Source organism: Hakea prostrata, chromosome 1 (genome assembly GCF_041222555.1).
Source record: "Hakea prostrata isolate BN-2017 chromosome 1, UWA_Hpros_2, whole genome shotgun sequence".
NCBI lineage: Eukaryota > Viridiplantae > Streptophyta > Magnoliopsida > Proteales > Proteaceae > Hakea > Hakea prostrata.
In genome coordinates this window covers 25,839,958-25,862,601 of record NC_142600.1, presented here as the reverse complement: position 1 = coordinate 25,862,601, position 22,644 = coordinate 25,839,958, and the positions used below count along the sequence as shown (strand labels likewise).

Below are 22,644 nucleotides of genomic sequence, written 5' to 3'. Positions count from 1 at the left end.
AACGATTGGGAAGGAGAGTTGATGGAGTGACTTGCATGAGAGATCTGTTCAAATTTGATCAAGTCATTGGTGAACAAAGACAAAGAAGTGGAAGAAGCAGAGAGATTGCAAACCAGAGAGTTTCGTTGATGGAGTGATTTGCGTGAGAGATCCGAGAGCAATAGTGTTGAGCGAGAGTTATGAGAGATTGGAGAGAGTCTTGAGCTAGAGATTTGAGAGAGTTTCGTGCGAGATTGAGAAAGAATGATAGAGAAGCTCTTTGGGTGATTAGAGACTTTCATACAAGGGTTTTGAGCATTTGGACGAGCTTGGAGGGCTTAAGAATGAAATAAAGTGAAATGACACTGATGCCCTTAGTAAGGCGTCGTTCCAATGAGTGTCCCCTGCCTTTTTTTTCATGAGAAGTGCTTCTTAGCACAAGAAGCTTCAAATTATAGTTTCTTGGGCGCAAACAATTTGTGTGCCAAAAAGTTGGTTTAGCACACTTTTGTTGAACCAACACATATTTTTTAAATTTTATTACCATACAAGATTTAAGCATTTTTCTGTCAAAATGGGCAACTTGCACAAAATAAGTGTATTAGGAGCATTATCATACAACCCTAAGTGAGAACAGACTAGGATAAAATGGGTGGCAACGTTTCTCTCCCATTTTCTAGGTGAGAACAGACTAGGAAAGAGGGTTTAGTAACAAAAAGAACGGATGAAAAAGGGGAAAACTTTCGAATTTTGGGATTTCAAAATACGAAATTATGTTTTAACATAAAAGGACAATAATGTCCCTCTACCTTTTCAAAAGAAGTGTTTTCTTTTCTGTGAAAAGTGAATTTAAAAATGTGCCAAAGCGCCAACTTGTTGTAAAAAAAAATAAATACAAGAAACAGACCGAATTATACACACATGATTTGGACAATTTCTATTTCAAAAACATGAAAAAACACAAAAAATAAGAAACATTGCAGTCCAACCCCTTACTGAGATCTGTTTGATGGGATTGAACCCAACTTAAATACTTTTCTCTGATCCTTAAATGGTTTGTTGTAGGATATTAATAGTCTATCTTTCGAGGTTACCTTTACTTCAGCCACAACTAGAGTGTTTAGTTCTCATATGTTGATTGATTCATCAGGTGTATCTTTTAATGATTTGCATTCACGAATGATAGAAGTTGATGATACCTATTTTTTTTCATGTTTTTTTCAGATGGTTCATGGGATTCAACAACTTCTCGTAGTGGTCGTGAGGGGTTATCAAGACCTCTTCTAGATCTTTTATAGCTGCGAGCATGAAAGCAGATTGGGCTCTATCTGCATCGCAAGTGGAGCTGGAAGCAATGTATGACATCATTCAAGTTGCTTTTACTCTAGGGATAAAGCATATCAAGCTCTTCTCTGATTGTAGGGCAGTGGTTTTCAGTTTACATGGTGACTCTAATGCTTTGGATTGGACTTGTTTTAACTTAGTTCAGCTTATTAAGAACATTTTGCTAGGGTTTGAAAATTGTGTTGTATTACATATTTCTCGAGAAGACAATGTTTCTGCTGATTTCTTAGCTAAAGGGGCCCGTTGTTTGGGTATGTCTAAAGTTTGGTGGCTGCAGCCACCAAGAGGGCTTGATCATTTGTATAATGTTCCTGTTGGGAGGATCTCCCCAGATTTGTTTATTTGAATGAAGTTTTCTGTGCTTGGCCAAAAAAAAGAGAATCCAAGTGACAATGGATTAACATACGTAGTAGATTTATTATCCAATTGACCGCTTGGACCTCCTCATCAAGCATCACGTAAGTTGAAAAGCCAGATCAAAATAATGCAAAAAATAAACAGTTAACGAGGGGATGAACGGTCCTTGTAACTTAGAAGGGTAAATTACATATAGATCCCTGGATCTACAATCAATTATATCTACTATCCTTGAAAACGAATTAATTACAAATATTCCCTTGTTCTTAATTAGTAAAACTGAATGATAATATTAACAATAAAAATGTATTTATAATTGATTTCCTTTTAGAAGTAGTAAATGTAATTGATTGTAAATTTAGGGGGAAAAGATTTGAGATTTTTTCCCTTCTTTTGGGTTGGTCAACTAAAGAATAGAGAACTGACCCGTGAGTGAGTTGTGGGCCTGTGGCCCATCATGTACTTCTGTTTCTTTGTAGCTGGAAAATCGGAGTAAGATTCAAATACCATAGTTTCAATTTTCAAATTAAATTGAACCACAAGGTCATCTTCGACACCAATTACATCCGATCCCAATTAAACGCGTTGCCCTATTCAATGCATGTATGGAATCATCGTGTCAAGGTAGAGGTCTCTATTCTCTTTATTTTCTCCACTATATAACACACGTGTAAATTAGAGGAGTAATTCCTAGTAGGACCCATGTGAACTGCATCTAATTGCGTGATGGAGAGGTGTGAAGGGAACATGAATCTTTATCTTGACAGGTTGAGAATCCGAACTTAGAGTCAACTAACATATTTGTAAGAGTATCTTAACTCTATCAATCTTATCATCAAAAGGTTGTTAGTTGATAACCACCACAAAGGTGAAGAAGTCGTGGCCCTTGTGGGTTTAATTTTTCTTGATCGTATATGTAATAATAAATTTGCTATTAAATTTTTTTAGAAAAAAATACTCTCTACCAGTCTTTTAGATACTAAGAAGATGATCGACCTGATAGTATTGATATCAGATATCAGAAGGCTGAAGAATTCGCTGGTACATGTTTCTTTCTCTTACATTCCAAGAGGCATCAATTGTGTAGCTGATGTTCTTGCCCGGAGTGCCACGTCTATCCCGTGTAGGACGTTTTGGCCTTGCTCCTCTCCTTGGATTCAGGAATTATGTTTCCCTGTTTCCTCTGCTTTTTTAAGGCCTCCTTTTTCTGCTTGAATGAAATTACTCCCGTACAAAAAAAAAAAAAAAAAAAAACTAGTGGCATGCTGATATGATTATCTCTGTATGGATGATAAGGAATTGCATACAGCCCTTAGGTTTCGAAGTAAATTTGGTGGGCTCACCAAATAAGAACATAAATTTAGCTGGGTCCATCTCTCTCAGACACGCGGTCCTCCTTTGAACTGCAGGGGTTGCATGCCTCAGAGGCTGTTGAGAGTAGAGGGCAGCCACGTTTAGTAACGCATGCCCTGATCTTGAAAAGAAAAGGAAAATCCCTTGACCCTTAAGCCTGATGAAATTAATGGCGAAATTGACCCCTTCTAAGCTTTGTGGAATTTTAAAGGTTTTCTCATAACAAGAGCAGAAGAGCCAGCAGGATCTATCTGCAGTTACCTCTACATGGCTTTAGACTTGGGTTTGGAATATTAAAAAGTTGACAAGGATAAGACCTCCAAAATTCCCGTGGTGGGGTTAATCTTGGCCCACTTTCACTATGCACTAGGAATATACAGATGCAAGAGAGTACAAATTGATGGAGGAAGAGAGATCAGACCAGTGAGGGAAAAAAATTTATGACTTCTCTGAGGAATTTAGTTGGTGTAAAATAAAAGCATTCATTAGAATTTACTTGGCCAAGCAAGTAGGTTTTTTTTTTACTAATTTAAGGATTATTGCATGCATGGCTATCTATGATGGAAGATAATACTTTCATCTTTATACAAGTGGAAGACTTATCGTATACTAATTAATTCTTCTTTATGTAATCATCCCTGTCATCAAGGTGGTTAAAGGTTAATTTAGGATTTAGGGTTTAAAATTTATCCTCTCCAAGCAAAGTTTGATATGGTGAGTGATATTTTGTTGAACCGATTGAATATTCAAAATTTTAATCTTGTGAAAAGCTACCCTACGACCTTATTGATATCTGTGATCAATAAAGAAGAATGTACGTAGAGTTCAGATTTCAAGTTCAAAAGTGATTAAGAGTTGAGACAAGGTTAAGACATTAGACTTAAGCTAATAAAATATATATAGAGAGGAAAGGACATTTGTCCACTGCATTAGGCTTTATATGGTGAGAGAGGGTTTCTCTATCTCGTTAAACAAGCTGTTGCCTAAGGTGAGAGTCAATCAATGAATCAATCATGTTTGCTTTAGATTTTTGAAAAGTTTAAGACTTGTGAGAGAACCTCTTATCTTTCTTTCTTTCTCTCTTTTCTTGCTTTTTACCAACCAAAGCTTTTTAAGCTTCTCCTAAGCCTTCTCTCTTTTTAAATATCATTCCATTCAGATCCAGGTCTTTTTACGGTTCGAGTGCTCTATAACAGGAACAAAGGAAACGACAGAAAGTGCCAACGTCATGCTTGGGCAATAATCATAATAGCGTAGATGTAAAAACTATCAAAATATTTGATGCACCAAGTGGAAGTGCTGGAGAGTGATTCCTTTTCTCTCTGCTTTGCTTCGGCCTCTCTATTTCTTGCCAGCCTCCTTACTTTGCAGAATCCCTAAACTTTCTCAGTTTCTCTGCTTTGAGACATCTTCTCCTTAGGGTTTAGTCTGCCACTGTAACCATAATTTCTTAATTTTCTTCTGCCGAGATTTACCATCTCTCCATTCCAATCCGAAAGTGACCAACAGTTCTCTTAGTTCTCTGAGCCCTTTTATTTACACGGAAAATAAGTAAACCTGAAGGGTTAATGGGCAGTGAAGGTTTGGTTAGAAACGGATCTGATTGTTTAATTTTTCTCTGTTTAATTGCATGGTGGCCTTGAAGATGGTATCAAGAGTGAGAATGAGTGGAACTGTGTTTCTTATTCGTGTTGCAGAGCTACTCAGTCAAGCAATCCAAGAGTAGATAGAGAGTTTGAGAATTACCCATCATCCATCATCATCTCCTCACGAGATTTGCTTTTGCCAATATTCCTGACAGCTGGTCTTTGATATATATCCATTCCTGTGTTGCAGTTCATCTCCTGGGTTCAGAGTTAAAGTGGGTCTACAGGGAAAGCCGAACTTTTGGTTTTTTTGTGTTTCTAAATTTTCTTCTACTAGTAGCAAGGCATGTTACCTGCAACCATGTCTAATTCAACATCTTTGTCTGAGGAAGCTAGTACTGTTTCTTCTGGTAGTAGGTTACATGAATTAAGTAGCTTGAATCCCATGTTCTCAGCCCCTTCTCCTCCACAACAAGAAAAGATTAAAAAGAAGAGGAACCTTCCTGGCAACCCTGGTAAGGTTCACTTTGACATCTTCTGGTTTATTTTTTCCTAGGGTTTTTCAGGTTTTTCTCTGATCTTGTTTATTTGTGTGCGTCTCGGTTTTTTATGGTTTCAGATCCAGATGCTGAAGTGATTGCTCTATCCCCAAAGACTCTATTAGCGACCAATAGATTTGTGTGTGAGGTCTGCAAGAAGGGTTTCCAGAGGGATCAAAACCTTCAGCTTCACAGAAGAGGTCATAATCTTCCATGGAAGCTACGACAGAGAACCAGTAAAGAGATAATAAAGAAAGTTTATGTGTGCCCAGAACCTTCATGTATCCATCACCACCCTTCAAGAGCTCTAGGTGACCTGACAGGAATCAAGAAGCATTTCTGTAGAAAACACGGGGAGAAGAAATGGAAGTGCGAGAAATGTTCAAAGAGATACGCAGTTCAATCAGATTGGAAGGCTCATACTAAAACCTGTGGAACCAGAGAATATAGTTGTGACTGTGGAACCATTTTCTCCAGGTAATATTTTTTCGCCCATAAAATCAAATTTAAATTCGTTTGGGTCCTTGTGTCTGTCGATTTGTCCCTTCAGACTTGTCTTTTTAAGGACTCAAATATTCCCTTATTATTGCAGCTCCTCTGGCTTGTGCTTCATTTCTTTGGATTCTAATGGCTTCTGATATAACTGGGAAGTCCATTAATGTCCTTTGAAGGGTTTTTTTTTTTGGTTCAAATGACTTAGTTTTGGGTTTGTTCTCACACAAGATTGGCAAAGGTTGCATGGAATGAATCTGAAACCACCTATCATATAATGGCTTGTTCGACTCTTTCTCCTGATCCAGTGAACAAATCTTGAAGCATTAGATCTACTTGTCCTCTTGGTTTCCAGGTCCAAAACTAAACCGAAAACCCAATACTATCTTGCTCAAATCAAATGAAAACACCTTTATAATCTCAATGACTAATGCCTGATCAACTTTTGAATTTCCCCATCTTTCAAGTTCATAGCCATTACGAAAGACTTCCAGTTACTTCTCCATTTTTCCTTTTCTTATTTTTCCTTTCAAGGTACTTGCTACTCAGGCAATGGAGCTCCTATAACCTTATGGCTATGTTTGTACTCAGGCCTGATAATGATTTGGTTTCACTGCTCTACTTTTACAATATTTACTTTGGGAATCCTCTCTGAAGAATTGAAGCTCTCAGAAATTATAATAAGCATGAGAGTTGTTTTTTTATTTTTTATTTTTTATTTTTTATTTTTTTAATTATTATTTAAATCCTTAGTTCCGACAGTATGAATATATGCCTGGTTTCAAGCCGTATACCCTTTATCTTTCACGATTTCTAAAGACTTCTCTCATTAAAATTTCCGAATCTGAAGCTGCAACCTATTCTACATGCACATCCCCAGCCCAGTGCTCTCTCTCTCACATATGCATACACAAAAGCTCAAAGACTCACAGATGCGCACAAAATCAGATACAAACGTACTAGTCTGCTTGCTTTGTTCTCCCTGCATTGAATTTCCTCAACTATAGAGCCGCATTTGAATTTTCCATCCATATTTTGGTCTTAAGATTCAAAAGATCATCTGAAAACTGCAAATTAAGAAACCCTTTAACTTCGATTCATACTTTATAGTATCTACCCCACTCGATCTATATACTTCATGACACTTTTTCAATATTCTTCCTTGACCCTTGTAGATAAAGGAAACCATATCCAATTTTATCCCTTTCTTTCGGTTCATGGATTATCATCAAGAAAAGAAGAAATGTTTCTTCTAAGATGTGTCTTCATTGAAGTGATCTGTTATTCTATGATAGTTCCATATCTTAAATAGGGCAAGGGAAATAAAAAAGGGTGGGGTGTGAAGGAAACAATCTCCATTAACATTCTATTCTATTTGCTTTATGCTAACTAAACTAGTAAGTTTTTATCAAAAAAAAATACACTAAACTGTAAGTTTAATTATACCCTTGGCTTTGTCGTTTGCTAATTATGACTCTGTAAGTATAAATCTCACTTTTGTTGCTGAAATTACTATTAAGTGAAACGTCAAATGTACAGGAAGGACAGCTTCATCACTCACAGGGCCTTCTGTGATGCCTTAGCCGAAGAGAGTGCAAGATTATCCACGAACACATTAACCACAAACCCAAGGGACCATCACTCTCTTCATCTGCATCCTCATCAAAACCCTGCAACTCCAATTCTTTCTTCCTTCTCATACTCAGCCCAGCAGCATCAACAGTATCAGCAGCAGCAACAGCATATGATGATGATGATCAGTGATCTTTCTCCTCCTACTCACATCTCACTTAACTCATGGGACCCACATCAAGACCCGCTTCAAGTCAAGAATGAAATCCATCGCCACCCTGATCAGCATCAGCATCATCATCATCAGTATCAGCGGATCCCTAGCATCTCAGCCTCTCCTTTCTTGCAAGAACCAGCAGCAACAGGAGCAATCCCTAAACAGCTCAATACGAACAATACTCCTATGTCAGCCACAGCACTCCTTCAAAAGGCTGCAAACGTTGGTACATCTGCCATTACAGGCGCTGCACAAGCTCAATCAGTGAGTCACATGGCATCTTCCATCGCTCATAGGTTGAAGATGGATGGGTTCAACACGACGGCAGGTGGTCACATGGTTGGTGCTGGAATCTCGCCGGAGTATGGATCAGGAAATCTTGAAACGTGGAGGAAAAGTGACCGTCTGACCAGAGACTTTCTGGGTCTGGCAGGAGAATGCTGTGACAGTGGTGGCGGTGGCCCCGGTCCCGGCCGATCAGCAGGCGGCGGCGGCGGCGGCGGCGAAGTACTCATGGATGTTGACCTTAGAGATGATGTGTTATCATTCGATGGGGTAGTTGGGTATCCACCTTATGACCAAGACGAGTCACTGTTGAAGACTTCAACCTCTGGTGGCTTCGTATTTGCTGAGCATTCACCTGAGACCCAAGGGTGGGGAGACTGTTGAAACGTCAACCCTCCACCGATCGGCGGCTAAAGAAGAAGAGAAGAAACGAATAGATGAAATCAGAATAGAGGTTTTGTTTTTTTTTGGTAGGGGATTAAAAAGGACGGTTAAGCTAATGGTAATTACCGAATTTGGACAACAATAATAATAATAAATGTATCATTTGTCTGTGATTTCTCTAAAATTACGACAATACCACTCTCATTTTTCTCTTTTCATTTCATAGGTGTTTTGCACTTATTTCCATTCGCGTTATTCACGTGGTGGGGCATATAATAATGTGGCATTTTGGTAATTTTTTGGTTTGTCTGTACTCTGTCGTCGTCGTTCGGTGATTGCTTGTTTCTTTTGGAGGTGCTTTGGATGGGATTTGGAGGTACAGTAATAATGTGGGGGCAATGGTGGCATTATGGTAATTTAACCAGGTTTGCATGCACACAAAACGAGAAATCCATGCATCCAAGAGTGGGGCCATGCACAGCGCTGCATGGATGGTCATATCATTTGTATGTCATGAGCGTCTTTACATGCGAGGAGAGCATTCATAGAAGATACAGAAGATGAATTGGAGTCCGGATCCAGATCCTCACTCCGACCGGGGATCACAGACTGCTTTTCGACGGTTTTCCAACCACACAAACACGTGGGATCCACAGCACATTTTGAAAAAAACTAAAAAAAAAAACTTCAAATTTTTTTTCTTAAATAAAGAGTGTATAAGATGCATGCAAAAGTATCTTTAGATAATTTCACTATTGAATGATTTAAATTTTCAAATTTAAATTCAGACCATGGTTTAATACCACATGTCACACCCCGCCCGCCAGGCTCGGGTTACCCGCCCGACAACCCGTGGGTGCGATCCGTCACAGGATCCATGGTTTTAGTCTATCAATAATAATAAATACAAATACATGAATCAAGAGCAAGAATAGTACAATAATCAATAAAAAGGTTACAGGAGTCCAAATACTCCAATAAAAATCCAAGAACGAACGAAAGAAGGAAGATCCAGAATCAAAAGTAATATCGAGTTCAGCGGAAGCAAAATAAGTAACTAAATAGTCTTCATCTTCAGGAGGCTTCATGCTCTGCAAGTTCATGTATCACTGTCTGTGCCACATCGACTTCAAACGAGAAGGCTCTTTCATACGAATCATCTCCAACTTCCGACGTTGTGCAACCATCTCGTACGGTTTATATAATACATACAATGAAAGGAATGAGTTCCAACGAACTCAGTAAGGAACAAGCAATTCTCATATATATGTCAACACAATCCACGAATGCACATATGAAATGATATGGATGATATGCAGAAATATGAATGCTACTAAGATCTAACTATGCAAGTCTCTAATAGCTGACATGCTTTAAGATATACACCAGCCCTCCTTTGGGTAAGTCTCATCACTCGATCCGGCAAGGACCGGTTACCTCTGTAGGGATCCTGGGCAAAGGGGTAAGTCCACACCTAGCTCTCAAAACCGTGGGTGGGGGTTAAGTCAACACTCTCTCACCACGACCATTGGCAATGAGTACTTGGCGCATGTCGGGGTTTCTAATCCAATGCAAGGTCATAATGGTAACATACTATATGAAGTCCGAGATACTTCCCCTATGGCACCAACCAACTCGGTTCGGTATCCTTCGCAACCTAGGAGTAAGAATCCTCACGGATCGGATACCTCTGTTGGACTCCACTCCTTAACCCTATGGTCATCCACATATTATTGGGGCGGATGCTCTCATGACTCCTCGCGACACCCGGTCCGCTCCTTGGACGTCCATGAGCCCAACCCTAACATATGCAACCCTACCATTACATGACCAATAGTGGACCACCGAGTCTCCGCACGGATCTGGTTACCAGTTGTTGGATGAAACATAGTCACGTCACCATTGTCACGGGTCACCCGGCTTCAATTCCCCTGCCGAAAGGGTAATAGCATGTGGGGTACCTAGCCATGCAATTCTAGACTCCCTAAGTATGTCATCAAGTAATCATGATAGTCTTTGGAGACATCAGCGGGCATGTGTCCCATTCCACGACCTTCCGATATCCCAAGCCAAGATATCCCAATGGAATACCCCTTCCATCACAATCACACTACATCACTCTTTATCATATCATGAACAGTCGTGCAATATCATAAAAGATGAAGTACATCAAAGAACACCACAAACAGCAAGTGTACAATAAGATTCACATTCTTTATACAATTACTGACAAGTTACATGATCAAAGAATAGTAAATAGAACAACAGAATCATCATGTATATGTAATTGCATATAAATAAGAATGCATGTCCTTACCTGTAATTTAGTAGAAGTCCTCTAACTTGCAATCCAAAAACAATTATAAGACTTTTATTTGAAACAGAGAACACCTAGGCATAGGGTTACAAGAATGTATAAGAGTCAAGAGTCAAAACAATTCAAAAATCAAACCTACACGATTCTATGGAAACCAGCCGGTTGCTTGTGGCGGTTGCTTAAGTTAAGCGACCTCCACAAGCGACCGCCTCCTATTCGCACAGGTTTCCAACTCCGAAAATCAGACTTTTTATCATCCGATTTCAATCCGTTTTGGGATGATCTTAGTCCGAATTTCAAGCTTAATAGGTCTAGAACAAGGGGGTAACAAGAAACCCTAGAATTAACAAAGATTTATTACCCAAATCATTGCCCTTGATGGGATCCATCCATTACACAAATGCGGGGATTCGTTTACGGATGAGGATCTCATCAAGAACATTGAAAAGGGAGATACAACAAATCAATTGGGTAACCACCAACAAAAAGGGGATGGGTTCATATCAATCAGAGGTTAAAAAGAAGAGAATTGCAGATGGAGATTCATTACCTTAATCAGAATCACCAAGAATAGAAGAGAAAAGGTTTCATATCATTAACAACACTTCGGACACTGAATCCCTTGCCGATTCCACAGCCGCCTAATCGCCCAAAATAGCAATCCCGAACATAATAATGCGTTAATAGGGCGAGGGATGCTATTTATAACGAACGAGGGGGCAAAAGAGGGCATTTTCCAAAGCGAACCGGGCGGTCGCTTAAGGCGGTCGCTTGGTTTAATCAATCGCCACTAGTAACCGCCCCCAAGTATATTGCTATACAAGGGTGCTTTGCTCATGGGGTTGAAGACCAAGTACAACCAAACCCAAATGAAGACATGGGGGAGATCATAGTCCGAAAAATCAATCATAATAGGTTTGTAATAAAAAGGGTTAGGGTTTCATCATAACATATGGCTCATGAAAAGGTTATGATCACGAAAAGAGAGGGAATGATTGTTATCAAGAAAATAACAAGAAATCATAGGAAATCTAGTTTATGTTAACAGAAACATTACCCATGAGGTTTCCCTCACATGGAAGGTTACAAGAGGTTTCCAGAAAGATCATTCAAGGGTTAGGGTTTCAAGGAATTTATTTGGCTAGGGTTAAGATCATGATGATGATCATAGATCTCAAAGAATAGGATGAGATCATGGAATAGATGGTTGCAAGAATGCATCATCTTTTTCCTGATCTCAAAAAGAACAAGAACGAAGAAAGAATAATTAGAAATCCTAATTAGGTTAAACATGGATCATGAAGAAAATATAGTGATCAAGTTTAGGTTAACACAAATATCACCCAAGGGAAAGAGAAACAAAGAATCAAGATTCACCCATGGGAAAGAGAAACAAAGAATGCACAATCTGAAAAAGTGTTGGGGAGTTTCCAACAGATAAAAGAACAATAGGGTTTCATATATGGTTACCTCTCATAAGAGTTGGTTACCTCTCATGAGAGTTACCCATAATTAATTCTCACAAAAACAACCCAAGATAGATAAAGGAACATCTCATTAGTATTTCAAAATAAAGAATAGAATTAGGAAGGGTCTACTAATGAGAGAAAATAAGGTTCTCAATTAAAGTGAAGGGAAACAAATTCAAATCATACAATTAGGGATTTACTAACAAGAATCCGTGTATCCCACGAAAAGACTAGGGAGAATAAAGATTCACCCTTAGGGCAAAGAATTTACAATCAAGAAAGGTTTTGGGGAGAGTCCAATGAATTAATAGAAAATAAAAGGGTTGCCAATTGTTCCAAGGAAAGATCAACTCCTCAATCATGAGGACACAAGGGAAGGTCATGGTAATAATATGAGACCTTCCCCACAATAATAAAGATAGGTAGGAAATTAGGGAAAGTATCATTAAGAGCTTTGGTGGAATCAAATTCAAGGATCATCGCCATATGGCTTCAAGATCATAGAGTGAATTGGGGGATTCACTCTAGGGCTAAAAGAATTAAAGAAGAGGTCATTACAGTAGTGTAGTACCCTTCAATTGATCAGAAAATCAGAAGTAGAGAAGAAGGAATGAATTAAAGAAGAAGCAAATTGAATACCAACCTTTTAGAAGACAAACCGCTGAAGAAACCTGAACAGATACTTGAGGATCTTCCTTGGCTTCGAAGGAGAGGTTCTAGGGATCTTCCCACGTTCTCCAAAGACTTAGAAACAGATTGAGAGTGAAACACATGGAGTTCCCCCTTTTAAATAGCACAAAGAGTTCAAGAGTTACTAGGGTTTCACCGAACTGACCAAACTGATCCTGTTGGTTGATTGGTTGCCAAAGAGGAAGTTCAAAGGTCGATCCCACACTATCTAGAGGTTTAGAAACATGGTGGGAATAGTTTACCACGAAATTAAAAGAAATAAAGCTTTTGAAAACCTTCAAAACAGATATTTACCAAAATGCCACTGCCTGGACAGCTTATTCAAAAATAGGGATTTAATGGGCTAAACTTCAATATTTTTGGATGGGCTTCTTTCAACACATCATACTACTTACCTAGTATGGAGGGAAGTCTTCAAACTAGGTCCAACTAAGCTTTAGGTCCATCAACCAAGTTCTTCTTAACAAATAAATAGTTCAACACCAAATCAAGTAAGGTTTCCATAAGGAAACACCATCATCAATATCCATGGGTTTTGGGTCAAACACCATATCTTCTACTGAGATGGCCCACAAGGACATCTTCCTTCATTTTCAAAGATAGTAAAACTGAAATCACGGTCAAACTTCAAAGTCAACATTAAACAAAACCCGACTTCACCCAAAACACATCGGGTTTCCGGGCTAGATTTAGGCTGGGTGTCACACCACACCTTTGTGGCTGCTGACAATGTAGATCATGATAAGACCATATGTAAGGTTCACATTGCCTCCAAAGAATACACCTACACACAACCTTTGCAACTGCAACTGAATAGAGTTAATTATATAGGTTTTTATTTTTCAATAAATTCTATAGCAAATTGCATTAGCACCCCAAAATGGAGGCCTTAAAGTACTAACACCCCCCCCGCCCACTTTATGTTTAAAAAACACAAAGACCCAAAAATTGGATTTTTCATTAGATATATTTGTCAAATTTATCTCTGAAAACAGTTTAATCATTGTTTATTTTAAAAAATAACCCTGAAAGATTTTCAGTAATAAATTGGACAAATATATCCAATGAAAATTCAATTTTGGAGTTTCTGTGCTTTTTAACATAAAGTGGGGTGTCAGTGCTTTAAGGCCTCCATTTATGGTGCTAGTGCAATTTGCTCTAAATTCTATTAAAAATCATATCTTAGGCTTACCCCTAATTCTCTTGATTCTTCAATTTAAATCAAATCACTCTTCTAAGGCATTTAAGGTACTGCTCTATTGAACATTGCCGTAAGACCTCAAGTATTGATTTTGTTGTAGTTTATTGTGTATCTCAGAGCTATCTAACATATTTGGTTAGATGATTTAGATCGATGATGCAAAAGAAGAAGAGTTGGGATCACCTCCTAAGATGAGATTCTCTCCATCTCTCTTTCCTTCTGGTTCTCTTAAGGAACAGAACCAGACGCCAAGATCGAAGAATATTGCCAATAACCATGCACACGAGGATACGTGCTTATATGAATGAATGAATGCAAAACTAAATACCATCATTGTCCAAATACGCAATTATTCTTCACATTATGCAATTTTATGTAAGGAAGGACAAATGATAGCTCTCAAAGATGCCTTTCCAGTGTTCTTTATCATGAAATGACCAGATGAAAATCAAAAGACAAGACACCAAATAACAACGCAGGCCCCAAGGACACACCGAAGAGATCAGTGGGGGAGAGTCAGGGTCTCAGGAATTGAAAACAAGATATGGTGGTGAGGGCCTACGAGGCAGGACATTACAGTTGTCTTTTCTGTTAGTATTCAAATGGTTGATGGATGGACCTCTTCACCTAACATGTTAAAAGGAAGGCTCCACAAACAGCCTATTTGTATTGGTACCAGGATAACAAATTTCTAGAGAATTTATATGCTTTTAATCTCTAAAGAATAGTAGTCAAGATCTACTTGATGAAACTTGAGGAGAAAGTTTATATTTGTTATAAATAATATCGATTGTAGATGTACATCACCTCCAGAGAGATAAGGATAAAAGATATAATTTCCAACTAAAGAGATCAGCCAGCTCAGCGTGCAATTTTAGCAATTTATATTTTCATTCTATGCACCTTCCATTATGGGCATACTATCATTCTATACTAAGGGTATTCTATTGTGAGCAAGAATCAATTTTAGTATTATCTTTTATAAGAAAATAAAATACTTAAATTAGCCAATAAAATTACTATAAGGGTTAATCTATAATTTTATGGTTTGGGTGAATCATTGATTGAACCAGCTTGGTTCATGTCTTTATATATATGTTATTTGGGTTGGTTTGAGAGAGGTAAGAAGATTAAACGTTGGGTTCATTCAAGGGTTTCTCTTCTCTCTCTCGTGAGACTTGGCTCCGACGAAGATGATGCCACTGTAACTCAAGGGGTTTTTCTTCGGTGATTGGCGTGCGTTCTCAGGCGATGGAGGCGCTGGTTGATTCACCATGATTACCACTTTCTATTACATTCATTCTACCCTAAATCTGTAATAATTCAAACTTCTCATATTGCAGTCGGACTCTGTCTTGAGTGCCAGAGATGTAGGTCACATTGACCGAACTCCATAATCAATTGTTGTGTTTTTCTTGCTATTTTTCTACAATTCTTGTGTTTCATCACATCTTCGATCAACAGTTACAATTACATCTATCATGAGTCATAATCTCTAAACAATGGAGTCCTACATGATAGTTTGTTAAACTAAGTAGCCAGAGTTTTACAGTATCATGCCTTAAATTACAGACTTCTAGCTGAGTGATTATAGGTAGAATATGTGCCAAAATAAAAATTAAAGAATGAGTTAATATCATATATTGAATTTTCTTATATAACTCTGATATTTCCACGTCAAAGTAGATGATATTTCTACTATAAATATGTAATGGATATAACTCAATGAAAATTTTTGATTCATCTTGTCCTAATTTTCTTCCTTATCTTTAATATTTATTCTTCATTTTATAACAACATTTTTTTAATTTCTTTCTCACCAAAATAGGATAATAATTACATTGAACATTAGGAACTTGTTCCAAAATTCAGTGTGATAATTAAAATGCTATGGTGGCCAAGGCTCCAAGACCATTCAAAAGAATCAACATACCATGGCTCTATTTAAATTATTAAGTTTGAGAGTGTCTTATATTCTATATGTCTATATAATTAAATTTTAATTATAATTATAATTAGAATGAATTTTGAGTCAATTACTTGTACAGGATTGGAATCTTAATTATATAGTATTAAGGTATTGGATTTCTCTATAAACATTTTATCTATGGAAAATCCCATGCTTACAAATAAAGGATAGCACTTAATAAAGTTGAAAGGAAATAGTGAAATTTCTTGTTCTCTTAGATAGGTATAAACAATTTTACTGAACTACAATAAATTCTTTGCTATTGTGATAACTTTTCATTTGTGTTCTTCTTTACTTGTTACTAGATTATGTTAGATGCACACTATTAGTGTGCCAATTTAACATCATAAATGGAAATTTAGATGTGCAAGCAAAAACTCTTGAGATTGAGAAAGGGCATACACACTCAAGTAGCTCTTGTCCATTAAAATAAAGTGGCAGCCCATGCTATTTTGTAAACGTAAATGGGTAAGTGGGGAATTCTAGTCTCTTCAAGTTTGAAGTAGAAGCACACGGATGAATCATAACTTCCCCTCTGTGGAAAAGAAACCATAAAAATAGCTCTTTTGTTCCTGCAAAATTCTGACTGCATCGAGCATTCAACTGCAAAACCTTTTAAATCTAATTATCAAAGAAAAGTGGAATGCAGTTTAATGAAGGAAATTTAGGCTTTCTAAAGAGAGAGAGAGGGAAACTGTAAACCTGGTGTAAGCGTGGGTGAAAGGTGCAACTAAGTCAATGGTGCACACCAAGTTTGTGTACCAAGATGGTGATCCTTCAGGATCGAAATTCGACATTGTCTAGTGGTGGGATTGAGAAAAGGAAAAGGAAGGAAGCGAGGGAAGAGGGAAAAAAAAAGGGGGGTGGGAGGGAAGAAAAGAAGGTGAACGATGAATTTTGGGTAATGAAAAGAAATAAGGACAGAAGAAGAAATGTCAACTGCTAGTTAAAGATGCTCAGCACAGCTTTGAAGTCTTTTTCTTGGAGGTTTTGCTTTCTCAAATTCTGTGCAAGACCCAATCACTCATCACAGTATCACAACCATGAACCAGCCTTGGATTGGCTGGAAGCTGATCAAAACGTCTTCGGAGTAAAACCCTTTTTTATATGGATAATGATAGATCTGAGTTGATGATATCAACCCCAGAGAAACATGGAAAGATGGGTTTCTAAGTTAACAATCTTTAAAATTAAGAAATGAAGCCTATGTTACTTAGACAATTGGGCAAACTAAAGGGAGAAGGAGAGATGACTGGTTGGTGCTTGTGGTCATGGTGTGGAGATATGATGATTGCATTGGACCATTAATCTAAGAACCTCAAAGACTGTCTTATCAATAGTTTGCTTCATGATGCAAAACAACGAAGATGATGTGTCAAGACCTGCAAAAGAATTTGCAGTGAGTCAGTGACTGAACGGATGTTTGTTTTCCTAGTTTGATCATATAGGGGATCTTAAGGCATGTAGGAGAAGCTAGCTGGGGCATCCATGGGCTGGTCCAATAGTGATTGATGTTGTTGGTGCGGAATTAGAGATGAAACCACCTAAATGCCCAGAAGGAAATGAAAAAGAACACAAGAAATTAAATCTACCTCTAATGCAAATTTTAAAAAGACAAACGTAAGCACCAGTTGCAAAATACTCAATTTCCTGAAGAGAGAGACCTAGGGATTGGGGCATAATGTTATGAGACATCCAAGGTAGCTTTTAGAAAGTATATATGAGTGTAGCAGAGGGTTAAGGTACAATACATGCCATTTGCCTGCTAAAAAAGACTCTTGCTTTTCTTTTTTAATCACTATGCTGCACAAGGAGACAAACCAAAAGCTTCTCTCCATATCAGAGACCTTTCGTTTGTCTCTCCATCCAAAGTGGTTTTGGATCACATCGTTTCATTGAAAGGAATCTCTCATCTGTCACCACCCCTTTCTTCTTTTTACTACCTCATCTGTTTTTTCTTCCTAAACCTAATAATTATCAGACCCATTGCTTTTATGTGCTTTTCCCCTTTTCTTTCTGCAAATCCCCATACAACAGGGACACTTCTCATCCTCAGAACTTAATAATTACCACACTCCTTGCTTTTTTGTAACTAAAAATACTCTCTTCTGCTTTGGTTTTCGACTTTTCGGATAAATATAATACTTATAATGCTCACTTGCAGAAAGAGAACTGTACATCCCTTTTCATAACAATTCAAAAAAGGAAGAGTTTTCACTAGGGCCCAAACCATCTGGGCACAGTGCTTGGCCAAGCTATTGACTTGACTTGATTTTCGTAGAATTCCCAATTCACAGATTTTCTTGGACAGGTTAGACTTATAGGCCCATGAGGTGAACAACTGCTATAACTTCACTTTTACATGCCCTTGTACTACATTTTTTGAAAAGAATCTAAAATGCTCATTTCCTTGTAATTACTCAAACAGATATCATTTCAACATAATTCTATAGAAACAATCCAGGTTAGTGAATTTTTGTATATAAAACAAAAACACCGACGAGAAGGCTCCTAAAAAGAAAGATGTGGCACCAAACATTTGTCTAATAGATTTATTTGGTTCATTGGAGTGAGAAAATGAACAGACAAAGTTAATCTATTGAGGGTTTTCTAAGGGTGGTTGGCCCTCTCTGAGATTGGGTTTTTCTTAAATCAAAGTCGATGATTCTAAAACTTAATAACCCTTCTCTCTTCTACCCAAAAAAAAAAAAAAAAGTTAATCTATTGACCGTGGTACTTAATTTTTCTCATCCCATCTTTTTTTGGGAAAATGGAAAATCAAGAAAATGAAAAAAATATATATAATTTTAATTATGAGAGCCATATTTTTTATTTTTCTACAAAATCCTTTTCTTTCCATTAGGGGTGCAAGTTTGGCCTGGCGACCCTTGACCCGTCCTAAGCCCGCCCGAGCCCGAATAGGGCTTGGACTAAAAATTTTGGCTCTAAAGGCGGGTTAGGGCCAAAATATTCTGGCCTTGAACTAGGCTAAGGGCGGGCTTGGGATTACTCTTTGGCCCGCCTAACCCATTCCAACCCGTCCCTGATTTTGGCCTTAATTCTCTCTGATCTTGACCCTAATCTTGGTCCTAATTCTAACCTTGATCTTGGCCCCGATTTGGGCATTGATCAACCCTCTAGGCCCATGATCTTGACCCCTCTAATCTTGGTTTTGATTTGGCATTGATTCTATCTTGATCTTGATTTGACCTTGATCTAGGCCCATGATCTTGGCCATGATTTGAGTCTGGACCCTCCACCCACATGGAGAGGAATTAATTCTAATCCACATGGGTGAATACTTGACACGTGTCAAATTTTAAAAACATGATTATGTTTTGTAAAAAATTAAATAAAAATAAATTATATCCTCACTACCAATGTAGTAAGCATCCATCTGATTATGGCCCCATCCTTACCCTAATTTTGGCTCTAGCCTTAATGTTAATTTGACCATGATTATATAGTAGATTTTTACCTTAATCTTTATATTAACATTGATATAACTATAAGTCTCAACTTTGACCTTCGACCATTTTGATCATATTAGACCATGAGTTTACTTTTTATATTATTTTTAAGATCTTTTTATTTCTCAAACTAAGTCATTTTTAGTTCCAAAAAATCATTGATTTTTTTTTTGACTAAGGCAAGATAATATATTAGAAATAATAAAGCTAGTATATAGAGAATGAATTAATATCTCACTAATCTAAACCCCAACTTCTCATCATGAATCCATGGACATCTTTCTTTTGCCTCCAATGTGATATTTTAGAAGAAAAAAAATGAAAAAAGAAAAAAAGAAAGAAAAAGAAAAGAGAAAGAAAGAAACTATTAAAGACAAATAGCTATGTTTGTAACTAAATTATCATTTTCTTTAAATATGAAAAAACAAATATCATTACTAAATTATCGTTGATTTACTTGTTAACAAAGTTTTGAATATATATATATATGTATGAACAAAGATATATATAGGAGAGGTATATAAATATACATCACCATACGGAGAGGTTTATATATTTCCATATATATACCAAAGTTCAATAAGGAAACTCAATGGAAGAGGTTTTCAATTTCATAGCATTACTGGAGTATGAGTTTACTTATGTTTCAAACAACAGCAAAGCAACTTATTGAACACTTTATAGAATTATGGAATATAAATTTACTTATGTATATATAGCAACACTATAAACTTATAGATATATATTTATCATATATGTATGAGCTATGAATCATATATATATATTTTATGAATTTACATTTGATATTTTAGGTCTACGGAATTGACCAATTAAGGCTAGGGCCAACATAGGGTCAATCAAGGCCAAGGACAAGGCTAATCAGGGTCAAAGCCAAAGACATGGCCAATGAGGGCCAAGGTTAGGGCCAATTAGGGTCACGGCCAATCAAGGCCAACCCATTCCCACCCGGCCCAATTAGGGCGGGAATGGGCTTGGCTTGGCCCTGTAGGGCTTTGGGTTAGGGATAATAATCCTTGGCCCTGAACTAGGGTTAGGGCGGAAATAAGCTCAGATTAAAACATATAGAGCTGAGCTTGTGATTGCAAAAACCCGACCCAGCTTGACCCAGTTGCAGCCCTTACTTTCCATTCCTATTCTGCTGATTGACCTGCTTATTTTTCCCACTCTTTTTATCTTGCAAACAAACAAAAGGGCTATTGACTCTTTCCTTTTCCCCCTTTTGAGGTTGTCATAGGTTTCTATTGTATCTTTCTTTATCCTACAGATCTCATGGGTCTCTGAACCCATGGTGGGATCCTGCTACTTGTGTCGGCCTGCATCTTACCTTGTGTTCTCCGGTACTAATTTCTGCATTTGGATTCCTAGGCTGGAGCATTTTTGCTTTTGAATTTAGTGGAAACCAAAGGAGGCAGAAACATGGCCTGCAGCAGTCCAAACATAACATAATCATTAGGCTCCATCTCTTACAGTTAGAAACCTTGAACAGTTGTATTTTGCCAGTGTCTAAAATGACCCTAAAATTCTTCATGGAAGCCTTCGAGAACTTCCACAGCCATATCAACGCTTGTAATTCTGCAACTTGTCAGATTCTCCACGGAAGCCTTGTACAACTTTCCATGTATCTACTCTCTTAATTCTACAATATTCAAATGGAACAGTAAACTGCGTAAGAGACACTTATAATGGCTATCAATTTGGAAATTACTGCAACACAGGAAAGCCAAATAATCATGAAATCACATAGAAAACTTGGAGCTCACCAGGGAAGATGGGATCAAAATTATGCCCGAGCTCAGTTTAGCACTTTACAACCCCACCGCTGATAGCTGAACTAGTGGGAGGAAGTCGAACAGAGTTGCCCAATGGCTCAAAGATGAATATCCTTAGACCATGCAGTGTGATATTTTCCACCAATTCATTTTCAGATGCAGCAATCTGAAGCAATCTCTAGACTCATTAATTCATTATATTCTACAAAGCTGACGGTGTTCATCTGAATAATATCTGATACAACCAATAGGGACTGATCTAAACATATGGAATAAAGGTTCAGCAGTGGAGTAATCAGTTTCTCATCATTTCACGTCAGTATCACAGGTCAAAAAGCTATGGCACCTCATCCAGCTGATTGATGCGATCCATCATATTTCACTCCAACATATAAATCCAATACATTCCTCAATACCTGCAACAAAGGAATCAGAACCATATCTGAGTCACGAATATGTTAGTAGGCTTTATTGACCAGTACCATGCTATGACCTTGCAACCATCTTAATATCACCAAAGAACGGATTAGCAATATTAAAATATAAGTCTCGAAACAGGAGCAGTATTAGGGGGGGGGGAAATGAAAGCATATGAAGGGAAATCATAGAAGAAATAAGGAAAGAAATATAAAGAAGGCAACTAAAAGCTTCACAGATGACCAGTCCAACGGCCAAAGTTGAAAAGGTCATTGCTGATCAAGAAAGTACTACTCGCCTAACTATTTAGAAGTGGTATTCCACGACCAACGTCCCTGATTCGAAGAGGTAGCTTCAACTTTTTGCCAAAGCTGGGGCCTAAGGACTCTCTGGATGTCAAATAAGTTGCAAACGACTGCTCTATGTAATCAGATTGAAAAGTACAAACCAATAACAGATTTCCCAGTAAATGCACTTACATCAGCAAAAAGATATTTAATATTATCAAGCAAATTGTAGACTTCTCCAATAAGGTGGGAATTGCTGGCCCACATACAAAATATGACAGCACAGATTGCTGCCTTGTGTGTGTGTGTGTTTTTTCTTTTCTTTTTTTGGGGGTGGGGATGGGGGGTGATCCATGCCCACAGGTATGGGTCCACGGTGCCCTGCAGTCTGCAAGATAGTCATTATATGCGCATTGGAACATCCTTCCCTCATACAAATTTTGACTATGGAATTACTACAGCCTCAGCTTAAGACAGCCTCTCATCTCGGGTACTTGAATAGTTGAATATCAGGCTACAAATGTTTGTCTGGTTATGGTGTCAATCTTTGAAACAAACTCAACTTCTTAGCCAGTAGTTTTCAATGCAACTCTTCAATTAAGGTCAGAATGATAACTGTTCCAGGCATGGTAATTTGAACATGACGGACAAGCAAATCCAGTATGCAGAAAATCGTAATTTCAAATGGATAAGCTTGTTTACTGTGTACTGTGTACTGGATATCAGAGGATTCACATAAGAATCCCATCTGATCAACTGATCCGGTACTGGGATTGGCCAGAAACACTGATATGGCAGGGGAAAAATAAGCAGCATCCTCAAAGATGAATTTTCCTCATTTACAACACCCTCAAAATCATACTCCAATGGGGCATTGTATTGAAGAATTGATTCTCAAGCGATCATGGACACCATATTCATGATCC

At 37.8% G+C, this 22,644-nt stretch overlaps 2 protein-coding genes across 3 annotated transcripts in view; one reads left to right on the top strand and one right to left on the bottom strand.

Annotated features, from left to right (window-relative positions):
* The first annotated feature begins 4,328 nt into the window (after window positions 1-4,328).
* LOC149028482 (protein indeterminate-domain 12-like) lies at window positions 4,329-8,403 on the top strand. Its single transcript, XM_089137022.1, has 3 exons — window positions 4,329-5,134; window positions 5,239-5,635; window positions 7,190-8,403. Exons 1-3 carry the CDS (start codon window positions 4,966-4,968, stop codon window positions 8,106-8,108), a joined length of 1,485 nt encoding a protein of 494 aa, XP_088993148.1. The 5' UTR covers window positions 4,329-4,965; the 3' UTR covers window positions 8,109-8,403.
* An 11,997-nt stretch (window positions 8,404-20,400) lies between these two features.
* The window catches only part of LOC149028481 (2-oxoglutarate (2OG) and Fe(II)-dependent oxygenase superfamily protein), a 35,781-nt gene continuing 33,537 nt past the window's right edge, over window positions 20,401-22,644 (bottom strand). The window contains exons 15-16 of one of the 2 annotated variants that reach the window (XR_016170226.1): window positions 21,006-21,430; window positions 20,401-20,881 (exon numbers count right to left, since the gene is read on the bottom strand). Coding sequence is in view for 1 of the 2 variants with exons in the window: in XM_089137009.1 (XP_088993135.1) it covers window positions 21,362-21,430 (69 nt within the window). In the remaining variant the exon portion in view is untranslated. Of the gene's footprint in view, window positions 21,431-22,644 lie in introns of both variants that reach the window. The other variant, XM_089137009.1, reaches the window with a different exon arrangement.